The 14,769-nt window shown below is 42.1% G+C and overlaps 1 protein-coding gene across 1 annotated transcript in view; it reads left to right on the forward strand.

Annotated features, from left to right (window-relative positions):
• LOC126354592 (peptidoglycan-recognition protein SC2-like) overlaps positions 1–5,478 on the forward strand; it is a 31,343-nt gene extending 25,865 nt beyond the window's left edge. The window contains exon 3 of the mRNA XM_050004343.1: positions 5,058–5,478. Coding sequence (XP_049860300.1) covers positions 5,058–5,293 — 236 coding nt within the window. The 3' untranslated portion in view covers positions 5,294–5,478. The remainder of the gene's footprint in view (positions 1–5,057) is intronic.
• Positions 5,479–14,769: the final 9,291 nt, after the last annotated feature.

Genomic DNA, 14,769 nt, shown 5'->3' on the forward strand with positions numbered 1-14,769 from the left:
GATAAACTCTGAGTACTAAATATTGTAATTACTCTGAAACTGACTATTGGATTTCGAAGAGTAAAACGCGTTTAATTTCGTCTATTTTGCAATTTCCATAACATTAGTATGAATCAGTTTAGTTCCGTTTGAAAAAGCAAATTTAATACCAATATCTCCATAATTAATCCATACATTTTACCAGCGGTGAAATGTTCCTATAGGAACATAAAAGAAGCGAATATACTCCTCTTTGTTAAAAGACTCTGACTGAAAAGTGGGATTAGATCTACCTCATTCTCCTTTCCTCAGCGCATTTAAACATTTTTGCAGAACTGTTTACATGCGAAAGTGTTCATGCTCTCATTCACATGCAACTCATCTCTCACTCTCACGAACTGCCCTAACTCTAAATCGTTCGTACCCACTAGGCCATCGTTGTAAATCTCTGATGTCCATTCACTCCCATTCTCTCTCACTCATTCGGCCCAACTTAATGTCATTATCTCTTAGTGGCTCCCCAACTGTCACAGTCTCCTGTCTCTCAGCTATACTCGCCTTCCTTCTGTCTCATTACCATATTGTTTCACTATCATTGTCTTCCTCTTATATTTTCTTGCTGCTACTATCTCATCCATTCCTTCTCACTGTTGCTGCACCTTCTCACCTCTCTCTGCTTCGTTGTCATTGCCATATACTCTGTCATTATCACTGACTCTCACTCACTTCAACTTTCTCTTTATCTTTATTTGTCTCCCACTGGCACTGTCTCCTTTCTTCTCTTAATACTGTTCAAAAATGTGTGTGAATTCCTAAGGGACCAAACTGCTTAGGTCATCGGTCCGTAGACTTACACTCTACTTAAACTAACTTAAAGTAACTTATGCTAAGAGCAACACAAACACCCATGCCGAGGGAGGACTCCAACCTCCGGCGGGAGCGGCCGCGCAGTCTGTGACATGACGCCTCAAGCCCTAGCACTGTACTCTCACTGTCTACTACACTCCACTGCCAATGAGTCCCTCTATTTCTCCACACTGTCATTGTCTCTCTTCGCTGTTTCTACATCACAACCACTGTCAACTACTTTTCAGTATTTATTACTTCACCGCCTCCTTCACGCTGCCGCTGTCTACTTCCCTGTCAGGATAAAAAAGCGCGAATATGTTCTCATGCCGATATTTTTTGTAAAATTTTTAAAGATTCTGAGAAAGGTAGAATGAGGCAGATCATACTCCACATTTCGGTCAGAATCGCCGAATAAAGAGGACACTCGAATCTTCTATGCTCCTTAGAAGCATGTTTATTCTGATTCACTTCTTTCCCCGTCACGGCAGGGTATGTCACTCATATGACTCATCTTGGTTAGTAAAATTTTCATAATTTACTTATGTGCAATTAAAATAACACAGAATCAATTTTACACCTCAGATCGGATTTTACGTGCCTAGGAATTCTTCACGTAATTTTTTCAACCACTACAACATGGAGTTCCCAGAACAATTATGATGCCAACGGACACACTTTACATCTTATTTCTCCATGCAACGTAGCTTTATGAACTTCATGTTCGCCTCACGTCACATTTTACGTGCGTATTTTACGTGGACAAGCAGGATGCCTTTGAACCTCCGTATCTCGAAAATTGATAAAGATTTCTACAAAATTTTCAAGGCTGTTCCAGACTGGAATTTTAGAAACATATTCTAAAAATTATTGACATTTGCTCTGGATAGCTATCTTGGCCAAATGCTGACAGCGAAACAATTGTGAAAAACGCCTTTTGTGGTTTCCTCAGGAATAGTACATGAATTTACGAAAAGGCATGATTCGCTCCTTCATTTATTCACTCATTCGGGCATTCATTCGGCATACCCGTCTATTTAATTACATCATGGGTGTATCACGGATATAAGCGTCATCAATCAATCTGTTTAATTTCTACGTGTATATATTTCATGAAGAAGTAGGAAAATGTGGAAGCTCTGTACCTGGGACAGAGATAAGGATACCCAGAAAATTTTTAAGGGTTTTCGAGATCGGATCTTAGGAATACATCGAAAAAAGGTCAGCCCTGTCTTAATCCGCGGTTGGGGTTTCGTACCTAAAATCATGTTTTCAGCAATTTTTAGACCTACAGGTAATATAATTTTGTTGCAATGTAACCGCAAAATTTAAGCAAATGCATCATTCATTCATTCTTCACGGGAGTCAGTTTAAATCAGAGGATATGACGGCTGTAGTTTATTTAATACTTTTCACGTGCTTATTTTACGTGCACCAGTATGGCCACTTTGAACCTCTGTATCACGGTATTTCGAGATCGGGATCTTGGGTGTATACAGCAAAAATTTCAGCGATTTACTGTGCATAGCCATCTTGGAATCCTCGACTGGCTATTGGTCCACTGGCGACGGCGAAAAAACTTGGTATCTTCAGAGAAACCGTCCCTACAGTACACAACATCAGATGCAAAAAGAGCATACCCATATGCTACATTCACCTGAGCAGAAGGAAGTGTGTCATATTCACACTTTGACCTCGGACTATAGGATAATGACACTAAGGTCATCTCCTTCTGCTGCGTATACAAATGGTCCCTAGCCCTAGGGCTATTCAAGAGACTTGACCCTACCTTTCTGTCACTAATAGAACACGAGGTTTGAACACTGGAGAACCCGGTCTTTTGCGCTGCGTTTACGAACGTATAAAATCGATGGAAATATATATATGCGTGTTCCACATCTCTTAAACCAGTCGGCCAATTTCAATGAAACGTAGTACACATATTACTCACTGTGGCAGCAAGTACCACATACCTATCGAAAAGGTGGGGGTAGAGGTGAAAAGGCAGTGTAGCCCACGACGTGCGAACACCCATAGTTAATTCACACAGTATTTGAAAATGGGAGCTCTTAGTGACTTGCTTCAAATTTTGCAAACATAATTTTAAACATTTACGAAACTCTTCTCACTAACAACCGCCACAAAATAATCAAAGAAATACTACATTTCTGGTATTCTTGCAGTAAAAGTGCTGCATGAAGTATGGCGTTTTAGTTTACTACTTCTTTGCCGCTAATCGTATTCGCGACACTTTGGCAGATAGCATTCACAAGTACCTCCTAAAATATATCATTTTACTACACATTATTCCGGAGCTATGACGCCAAATACTAAGAGTCTTGTAAAACTGTCGATTCATGCGTGGCGTCTTAGCTTACTACTTCTTTGCTGCGAAGTCTATTCGTAGAACATTTCGTATACAATATACACATATGTTACTGAGCGTACCTAAATAAACAGATCATTGTGCAATACATCGAATACAAGTAGCAATCCAGGATAGGGTAGGAAAGGGTGAGGGATAGCAAGGTACGAGTTGGGGGAGAGAAGTCAGCACTGCCTAATGGAGTGTGCAGGTACTAGATGGTGGCCAGATGAGGGCGCTAGGTGCAGTTTCGAGATGCTGTGGGGGAGGGCGAGGAAGGTGTGTGTGTGGGGGGGGGGGGGGGGGGGGACGTGGAGAGCAATAGATCAGAAAATCGGAGAAAGGAAAAGACCGGTTGGTGCACAATGATCTCATTCAGGACAAACGACGTCAAATACACAAATGACTGAAAAACTGCCGCATAATGTATGACGCTTTAATGAATTATCTCTCAATACTCATTGTATTCGCAACAAATTTTACAACGATAGTCACATACACCACTGGGTGTAGCTGCAAAATTATCTAACAGTACAACACAGTTTAGGAGATGCAACTTCATAATCACTGAGCTGCGCGAAAATAAAACTGCAGGGCGAAATTCGCTCGAGATACAGGTGAAATGCGTGTAAATTAAGTCTAAAATATGAAAACATATGCGAAATTCGCTAGAGAATCGGGTGAAATATACGTACAGATATTTAAAAAATATGTTAAATGTATATCAATCATTATGACATATTCCATGGTTAAAAGTATCATCATAAATACCTGAAACGATTTCAACCATATTTGGTACACATATTAGTTATGATGTGGATAGAAATGCAGTGTGTATGAGAACCACCAGCTACCATTGGAGTGAGCGTGATAACGTTAGGAGAGAAGTGGGGAGGGGGGTTAGGGGTGGAGGAAATGGTCAGAGAGTGAGGGGAAAGGAGGATATGGACATAGATAGGAGAGGAGACGATGGACAAAGAGAGGAGGAGAAGAAAACGAGGAGAGAAAGTTAAGAGTAGACGACGGAAAGAGACAGAAGGAGGAAGAAATAGAGAGGAAGGGAGGAGACGAACTGAGTCAGTGGGAGGGGAGATGTACAGGAAACAGGAAGGGGAGAAGTTAAACAGAGAATGGGGAGGAGGACATGGACAGAGAGAAGGGAGAGGAGGAGACTGGCAAAGAGAGGGGAAGAGGAAGATTGAGTTAGAGGTACAGGAGGAGACGGATACAGGGGAAGGAGAAAAACAACAAAGAGTGGATGAGGAGTTGGACAGAGAGAGGGGGGAGGAGGAGACACAGAGAGGAGAGAGGAGGAGAAGAAGACTAGAATGAATACGTTTCCAGGCGACGCCGGGTACTCAGCGAGTAGAGCTATGAAAAGAAAGTACACGTCGATTACGGAGGACTTTTCACAATTCAGAATTGCGATATCTTAAACGGTTCCGGAAATACCTGAACAGCTTAGTTGAGCGAATCTATTATTACTTGAGTCATTTTCCACTTTTGATTTTTTTAAAGTCATCTTACGCTGTTCTGTCTCTTCCACTCTTGTGTCGATCCCCTAACCTCTCCGTAAGCGCCACGCGGTTTTAGCCGAGCGGTGTCAGGCGCTGCAGTCATGGACTGTGCGGCTGTTCCCGGCGGAGGTTTAAGTCCTCCCTCGGGCATGGTGTGTGTGTGTGTGTGTTTGTCCTTAGGATAATTTAGGTTAAGTAGTGTGTACGCTTAGGGACTGAAACCTTAGCACTTAAGTCCCATAAGATTTCACACATATGTGAACATTTTTTCTGCGTTAGCACCTTTTGTAGCATTGCGGTATGGGTATGAGACCGTCAAGTTCTGACGCTGTTCCCTCTTTTCCCCGCAGAGCGCCTGCCCAACGACGCCGCGCTGCAGGCGCTGCAGCAGCTGATGTGGTGCGGCGTGTCGCTGGGCGAGCTGCGGCCCGGCTTCGAGGTGCTGGGCCACCGCCAGGCCAGGAACACCACGTGTCCGGGGGACGCGCTCTACGGCTGGCTGCAGCGCCTCGGCAGCTGGACGGCGGACCCGCAGCCCTGCGTCGACGGCGAGTGTCCGGCCGCAGCCAGCCGCGGGTCGCCGTGACGTCCACGCGCTGCAGCTGCGAAATGGCGCAAAGTGCTGCAAAGACTTCCCTTAACAGGGAACTGGGACTACCCCATTCTTAGCATGCCAATTATGTGAACACTCATCGTGCGTTAAGGCACATTTGCCCTATCGTCAGATACTGCAAAATGCAAATATATCTCAAATAATAATTTTTAGAATGAGAGCGACGCTTAACAAATCTATTACCATTATTATCTTTTCTCTGGTACAGGCTGTTACAGATTGATGGGCATCTGGGTAGGGGGAACGAACATCACCAAGCCTTACGCAAACGCAATGCGACGGCCGAGCGCAAGCACAGACGACGGGCAGTAGGGCCGCCTGGCACATGGCCTCTATGTACTAACTGCGTCTGTGCGAGGCGAGCCAACGCCACGGCCACCAGCTCCCTATGGGCCAGCGTCAGAACACCCTGCTCTAAAATGTTACGTTCTGTAGGAGTTACTTTACATTATTCTTTAGTTTGACATCTGCAAATAAGTGCAATTTTGCAGCGCGAAAAAATGTTTAGCGACTGTCTTTTGCAATTGCTTACAGTTAAATACGTACTTGATAAAAGACATCATATTTGCCGTTGACAATAGAGGCTGTTTATTTCACAACTGCTATCTCGACCTTAAGACCATTATCGAGTGGTACTGCAGAGGATTTTGCTTCAGCATGTGTCCAACTTTAAAATTCTCCGTGATGTACACATGTCATTTTCAGAGCTGAGCCTTTTCACTCTAACACAACAGTAGCGTTGAACAAGAGCGACATCATGTAAATACATGAACTATTGCCAGTGTTAACATCTTTTAGTCAAATCGCAGTAAACTCATGTTCGTAGGCGTGTTTACGTACGGTCATTTGTGAATGTATTTTCGTGCTAATTGCCTGCGTTCATCTGTAAGAGAATCAGTTTACTGAAATTTTTGTGAAGGATGTTACTATTGGCAATATTTTACATAATTTATATCATTTCATGATGTACAGAGCTTCGCACTCTATCAATGCTGCTGTATTTTAACAGTGAAAAGGCTCAGTTATGACGATGACCTGTCAACATGTCGGAGGATTTTAGAGTTTGACGTAGTTTGAATCTGAATCTTCTGCAGTACCTCTTCATAATGGCCTTAAGGTTGAAAAAGTGGAATTGTGAAATAAGAAAGTTCTACCAGTCATGGCGTACATGATGTTCTTATAACTCCACATGATTGAACACCTACAATGGGAAGTTAATGAGTTAATTTCGAGTCATCTATACTCATTTACTTTCCCATCTGTTGTAGAAATATGGTACATTGCTTAGTTGCACCACACTCACAACTTCACACATTTTTAGTTCACAAAATAGATTTTTTGTGTTTCTGTTGTGTGCTTGCTCCTTGTTGATGCTAAATAAAAGTACCAACTGATGACGGCACAGATGTGTCAAAACATATTTGGGCATAAAAATGAATAGTTGCCTGCATAGCAGTCGACCTCAATTGCCATAATTTAATCTGCAAAGACGGCTTCTACCACAGGTTAAAAACTAGCGATCTGACATCCCGCTTCTGTTCGGAAAACCTTGACACTGTGTACCAATGTTAACAGTACAAACTTGATTACACGAAAGGAAAGCTTACTGTCTACATGTGCTCCCGTTGAAAATGGTTCAAATGGCTCTGAGCACTATGGGACTTAACTTCTGAGGTCATCAGTCCCCTAGAACTTAGAACTACTTAAACCTAACTAACCTAAGGACAGTAGACGCATCCATGCCCGAGGCAGAATTCGAACCTGCGACCGTAGCGGTCGCACGGTTCCAGACTGTAGCACCTAGAACCGCTCGGCCACTCCGGCCGGCTGTGCTCCCGTCATAAGCTCAAATTTGATTAATAGCTTCTTAACACTGACACACTGAACGCAGCCAGCTGGCAGTGAACGCAACTATACAAATGCGCGTCGCACCCAACGTATCACGTAAATGTTTTGTTTTACGCTCTGAATAAAACTCTAGAATTCTGAATTTACGTATTTTTATCCCAGTCACTGTCACTATCATCATTGTCAGAACTGTATCATCAGGACTAATAATATATGATAACTGAAAACTTCCAATATCTCTAATGTTCAGATGCGATCGTTACCAGTGTTATAAAAAGAATTTACCATTTCTGTCTCATCTGACATATTTGTAAATGTTAACTCATGCTCATCTGTCAAACGATTGTACCTAAACGTTAAGAGTACATTACTCCGATATTTATGAAAATTACCTACCTAGACGTAAAAGAACAGAGAATAAAGTGATGTCTACAAAATTATGGTCCTGCAGTAAAATTCTGCTTACTGCATCACAAAAGACTTCTACAAACTTTAATTTTAATAACACGAATTTTCACTACACTGTACTACTGTGAACACTTAGCACCCATGTGAGATGGGTCGCCATCAACATTACTTAGTCTGCTTTTCCTGCTGCAATAGTGTTCCATCTAATCTGAACTAAATCAACAACGGTAGAAACATATTTACCAGCCTAGCGCAGTCAGAAATTTGAAATACAGAGTGTGAAAGTGTCGGTGTTTACAACATACTTATGTTGAAATGTGTTGATGGCGTTCAAGTAAATTACACTGAAATGAACACCGTTAGCTGCTTACAGGCGTTGACATACGTCAACGGGGACAGATGAAAATGTGTGCCCCGACCGGGACTCGAACCCGGGATCTCCTGCTTACATGGCATACGCTCTATCCATCTGAGTCACCGAGAACACAGAGGATAGCGCGACTGCATGGATTTATCTCGGGCACGCCTCCAGCGGAACCCACATTCTCAACCTATTGTCCCGCACTACATGCGTAGTGCCCCCGCCCCTTATACTCATACAATCTCAGTGTTCAAGTAAATCCTGAGCTAACATTCGTCTTATCTAATTCTGACATGACCGTGTCTCCTTGTTTCCAGGGGCTGCCATTATTTCAAAAGTTACATTTTTGACAGTTTCCTTGAGTTCGTTTGTGACCTACTTTTCTATGGTTCCGTCTTTGCTTTTAATCCACTCCTGGTAGTGATCGGGCAATGCTTCGCCATGTGCCTTGACAGTATTCGTAATTTCATCCTCTATATTGACAGTCTCAATCTGTTTGGAGAGACCATCAACAACATTCTCGATCGGGTCTACTGCGGTTTTAACTCTCTTTACCTTATCAGAGATTGCATTATAATCTTCTTTTAATGCCGGAGCTTGTTGGTGGTATTCCATCACTTTCGAATTTATCCCTCCCTTGGCTGCTTCGATTTTGGAATCTAACCGTTTCGATATGTTCTCTATTTTCGACTCTACTTGTGTGTCAATTTCTAACCTCATAGCCTTGATCTGAGTACTGATTGGTTTTGAGAATTTCCCATCTGAGTTCTTAAATCAGCTGTTAGGTCTGTTTTTAGTTCGATCTTTACGTAGTTTAACGGTGTATTTAAGTCATTTATCTCTGTTTGCAGGTCTGTTTTTACTGAATTTATGTGTGTTTCTACAGATTTTATATCTGACTTGACTGAAATTATGTCGGTTTTCATAGGTTCTACATTGTTATCAAGGTCACTTCGTAAGTCTGTTTTTACTGATTCTATCTTCTCAGTAAGATTTTCAAGGACCTCGTCCTTATAGCGCCGTCTTTCGGCCTCCTCATTTTCTTAGTGCGCATTTTCATCAATTTTTTTCCTGCTTTCCACGTTCCCTTCTGTGTGTTTCTTTCTGTCTTTGACTTTCGAATTCGCTTTCCATTATTGATTCGATCATTGCAGCGAGTTCACTTTTTGCAAAGGCGGTATAAACATTCATGGTGGTGTCTGTTTGTTCTATATCGTGTCTCCCTACCACTTTCGCGCAACGACGCTCTGAGCGTGTGTTTTAGGGAATTAACTAGTTTGAACCTGGGACCTGTTGCTGGTAAGGAGACGTCAGACCACACATGACGTGTAGAATTCAGAAGAGTTCAGTGAGACTAGCGATGATATAACCAAATACTAAATGATCTCAGCGTCAGCTCCACTGCACTCCCTGTAAGAGAATCTTAATACTAACTAAATTTAGAGGAAAGGGTTCAAGGCTTTCCTATTTTTAGTTAGCTGGTAAAATAACGTCAAAAAAGCAGTTAAGTTTACCATTGGAAATTTTATTCTACTCACAAAACATCGTTTATAAATTGCACTATTGATAAAAGGAAATGTTTTAATACAGGATGGTAAAAACCAACTGCGTTCAACAAAAATGTGAACGAATATTCCATGAATGGGTTTCCAAGTTCTACAATGGATCGAAGGATGGCCTATGCCATATCACATCTATAATCTAGGTTTAATTTAAGTTTCACAAAAGAGAAAACTATCAAAATGGTCTACAGTAACCCTCAATTATCTTTAATTACTTATCTAACTTGTCGTAAATTACAGTGGCTGATGTGGCTTCCCAATAACTATATAAAAGAAAAATCATCGCATTTCAGATTTTTACTTCAAGTGGCAAATGTGGACACCATGAGCTTTAATTTACGATCGACACTAGTATTACGCAAAAAGGGGGTGTAACAGATGAGACTTATGCAGTTCTGAGTGAAGCCTTATGCACTCAAAAATGCGACATCGCGTGCGTTCATTACCTTGTCGGTGTTTAGGCAGCGTCAGGGCGACAGCGGCCGGCGCAGCAGCCATCCAGCTCGCCGTCTCGGAACTAACTCTCTCCTAGCTTCTCCTTACTACAATTTACCGAAGTTGGATTAAAAAAACTATCTGGCTGTGTTTTCATCTGACCAATCAGGGTCTCAATGTTAACCTTAAGCTCCGCCTACAAAAATTCTGTCTATCCAATGAGAAACGTTATACTTTTCGTGGTGGGGCAATGTTTTTAAAGTTTGCAACGTATCAGGGACGCTAAATGTCTCACGCTAAAACTTGCGGGTGGTGTAGCCCTTTTTGCGTTATCGTAAGATCTGTACTGTTCTGGAGGGCTCTATCTTTTAACATGGGCTGGGGGATGGTCCTTGACGTACCTGAGACGCGAAAAAGTCTCACGCTAAAACGTGCGGGTGGTAGACTTAGAGGAACGCTGGCGACGTGGGTGTCCAGTCCATCCTTTATCGTAGGGCCTTCTAGCTTAACACGGTTCTGCTCTCGGTTTCTGTCCTCGTTTCTCCACTCGGAACTGCGTCTGCCTCACGGTGTTAAGGTACGACATGGATTTAGGCATTCTTGTGTTAGTCTGTGGCATTCCGTTTGCTCACTTGTTACTTGTATTACTTTGGTTAATTTAATGTCACGATTTATTCGGAGCTATGTGACATACTAGTAGATTTGCTTATTATGTCAGGGTTTTCATGGAAGGTGTTGGATTTACCTGACACCTTACAGCGGGAATAGTTTACACACTAGGACCGGCTTCCAAAACTTCAGTCGCGGTTTATGCTGCCTCCATACGTGTACCCATCGTGCACCATCGTAATGGATAGGGAGGTTCATTCGATTTACCGCTATCATCTGCTTTGATCTGTTCCCGCTGTCTATCATCAGCCATGTCAGCGAATTATTTGTCAAACGTCAAGATGCTACCAGTATCATTTGTCACTGCCTTCAGTCGTTTGTCTGGGACGTAGTGCTATGGGTTGCTGGGACCTCAGCTGAAATTTTAACTGTGGGTAACAATTGATGTTCACGTACGTCAAGAAGACGAGATGGTTCCTGTTTACTGCAAACTACTGAAATGACACACGTTTTACCACTTTTGAGCGTAACTATCTGCCATATTGTAAATTTTTTTGTGCTGCGCTGACAACAATAATACACTTTCACTGAATGTAACTACCGAAGACTTGACTATGGAAAAAATGAAATAAAGCAGTTTGAAGGTGGGAAAAGACAGGGTTAAATTGTGATCAACTCGAATGTCGCTACGTCAGCACGAAAGCTTGGCTACTACGTATGAAAATTTCACTTACTTTTTGAAGTCTTGATAGCTGTACGGCTGGATACTTGAGTTTTTTGGTATTTACTGCGTACGTTCTTCCGGATCGATTAAATGGTTTTTCCCAATTCTCTTTCTCGGATGAATTGTATCCACAGTTATTAGAACAATTACTGAAATTTTTAAACACATACATGAAATAATTTGATCAGTCGCTGTTTGGGCTCCTAGTGTAGTGTTCTAAACAATATAGTGTTCAAGATATAATGAAAGTTTGTGTGTAACTTGGCAACAGAAGCAGAGATCGATTGTATTGTCTTATCGTAACAAGTCACTGTAATGATTATTTCAACTGGTAAACATTTTTTAAATACCTGACATTCTTTTGACATAGAGCAGTAGATTAATTTATTCGAGATTGGTAGGAAGCAACATTATCATTTCCACGCGATTTCATGACAGCGATGCAGTCATACCGGGATCGACACTAAGGGACCAAACGATTTACTGACTTTAAAAGAAAAACAACCCTACACAGTTAAAAGGACTGATTCAGAAATGATAGGAAAACGATAACGTTACTCCTGTCTCAATGCTGCGTTCGGTCCACCAGCGTGATCCAAGTTCTAGAGATAAACTAATACAAAATGATTAACATTCAAGTAATGAGGAGATGGAGATACTTAAGTATAATTTGTATTAAGTAAGCACACGTTTTTTTTTACTGCTACATACCATTTTGTATTACAGTTACAATATCTGATGCGTAGTATCAAAAGCTTTGCACATAACAGCCACTACTTGAGACTAATGTCCTCTTGATGGTGCCTTACATAAACATATATGTTCTCTGATTGAGAAGACAATTAGCACATTTACAGAATAGTTCCCACAAATTATAACACACAGATTGCGGAACGGAGCAAGTCCGCATCCACATTTCTTGGAATAGAAACTGTAAAAGGTGAAGCGCTCAAGACCTCATTAGTCTTGAAACAATAGAATTCCTTTTATATCATTAATCGATAGATGTACATAGAGATTTACAGACGCCACGCAGGAGCGGCAAAGACAAAGAATAACAGATTCTGTCGCTGCTATGCGACGGTTCATTTCTTTTACATTGCAATTGTTTGATAACTTTAGGCCGTCAGGCGTTTACTATTGAGTGTGTACTAATGTTTGTGAGGCTAAAATTACCAGTATTACATCTTCATTGTGGCGAGATATTTTCACAAAGTTTCGGTCTCTAACTTTCTGCCGTGAATGTGAAAACTATTTTTTTCATACCTACCTAAATAGGGAGAAATGACCATCGTAATAAAATAAGGGAAGTCTGAATTCGTATAAAAGACGTAAGTGTCTGCTTCTCACGCGCACTGTTGAGAGTGTGGAACAGTAGAGAAATAGTATGCATGAGGCTCGATGAATCCTCTATGAAACTCAAGTGTGAACTCCAGAGTAGTGTTGTACATCTAGAGACAGATTATTTGATGTGAAACATTGTGCGTGTGTGTGTGTGTGTGTGTGTGTGTGTGTGTGTGTGTGTGTGTGTTTGTTTTTAGTGTGAAACTACACTTTTAAACTTGCGGTGTTTCACAGTTTAGAAGATACGAAAACGAAGTGCTAAGACGTTGAATGTGCTCTCTGTGGGAATTTTATATTGTATATTTGTATATGAAGTTTTTGAATGATTAATAATTTGATGTCTCATTTGCTGTAGCATGAGGACGCTAACATGACCTTCTGTTGGCCGTAAGTGGCTTGAGAGGTGACGCCTTCTCTTTATCTCTGACGTCAACCGTAAGTCGGCTCTTCGCCTTAGCTTGCTTTGCCGTAGCGTGATTAGGCAGGTGAAGTTTAAAAAAAGAGCGGGCTAAGACGGGCTGACAGGTCGCTTTCCAGCGAGGTTCGAGAGACTTTTAATGTCGGTCGCAGGAGCAGTCAGCCCTGGAGCAGAGCGGAGCCGCTGTTGGTTTGGTGTGACGCGTGGGTGCGAGACCTCAGGGTGCGGAAAAAAAAGTATACACATTTCGAACTGTCATAGACTATTTATTTCCCGTTCTACAACGTTAAATATCTATGAGAGAGTAATGTTATGTTTCTTCAACATGTGGTAGCAGTGGCAAGGAAGTAACTGCAACATGGCGGAGTTGCGTTTGAGCTTTGAAGCGCGGAAGCAGATAATTAAGTGGTACTGGAAGTTTGAGAATGTAGCTGCGGTTCGCAGACAGTGGAGAAGTGAGTACGGTACAGAACCACCTTCAAGATTAACAATTACACGTCTACGAGACAAGTTCGAAATTCATGGCACAGTGTGTAATGTGCATAAAGGTCGATGAGGGCGACCTTGTACAGCTACAAGTGATGATTCCACAACTGCGGTCTTGGAACTGTTTCAGCGTTCGCCTAAAAAATCTTCAAGGCAAGCGGCACGTGAATGTAAGTGCTAGAAGTGTGCAACGCATTCTGAAGAAAGGCAAATTTCGTGTGTACATTCCAAGGCTGGTGCAACAGCTAAGTGACGACGATCCAGATCGAAGGTTAGAATTTGTGAATGAGTTCAGGATATGGTGAGACGTGAACCAGGATTTGTGGGTAGCATAATTTGGTCTGATGAAGCCCAATTCAAACTCAATGCAACTGTCAATAGGCGCAATTGTGTGTACTGGGCTGAAGATAATCCTCACATTACAGTTGAAAAGGCTGTGAATTTGCCTGGTGTAAATGTGTGGTGTGGTTTGTCTGCAAGGGGACTCATTGGGCCTTTCCGCTTTGAAGGTGCTGTTACTGGAGAAACGTACCTAACAATGCTTGCTGACTCCATATTCCCTGCCATTCGTGAGCTATACGGTAATGATGAGTTTTTATTTCCAACAAGATGGCGCCCCGCCGCACTGTAGTAGGGACATACGAGCATACCACTATCACAATGTGCCAGGCTAGTGGATAGGACGCAGGGGACCAATCGAGTATCCTGCACGCTCTCCAGACCTCACACCGCTGGATTTCTTCTTATGGGGCACAGTAAAAGATGAGGTATACAAACGTAAACCTCGTAACCTGGACACTTTGGAATGAGATTCAGGCGGTGTGCGCAGAAATCTCATTGGACCCCTTGGTACGATGTACGGAATCAGTGGTGACTCGTACTCTGAAATGTATTGATGCTGAAGGCCACCAGTTTGAACATTAATCACATTTGCAAAGTACATTTATTTTTCCAATTGAACTTTAAGCTTTCCATTTCCAGAAATTTAACATTGTAGAACGGGAAATAAATTTTCTATGATGCTTCAGATTGCGTATACATTGTTGGACGGACCCTGTATGTTGGCGTAGCGGAACTGGAGCTGTCAGCGTCCGCAGTGGAAGCTGTTCCAGGCAGTGGGCGGTTAGACCTGATGTGTGCTGTGTCCTGTCCTGTGGAATAACACAGTGTATCCAACCCTCTTTCTGCTGTTACAGACGGCTTCTTTTCTAGCGAGTGAACAGTTTAAGTTCTGTGCTCCCAAATACCAAGTTT

Source organism: Schistocerca gregaria, chromosome 3 (assembly GCF_023897955.1).
Source record: "Schistocerca gregaria isolate iqSchGreg1 chromosome 3, iqSchGreg1.2, whole genome shotgun sequence".
In the NCBI taxonomy this organism is placed as follows: Eukaryota; Metazoa; Arthropoda; class Insecta; order Orthoptera; family Acrididae; genus Schistocerca; species Schistocerca gregaria.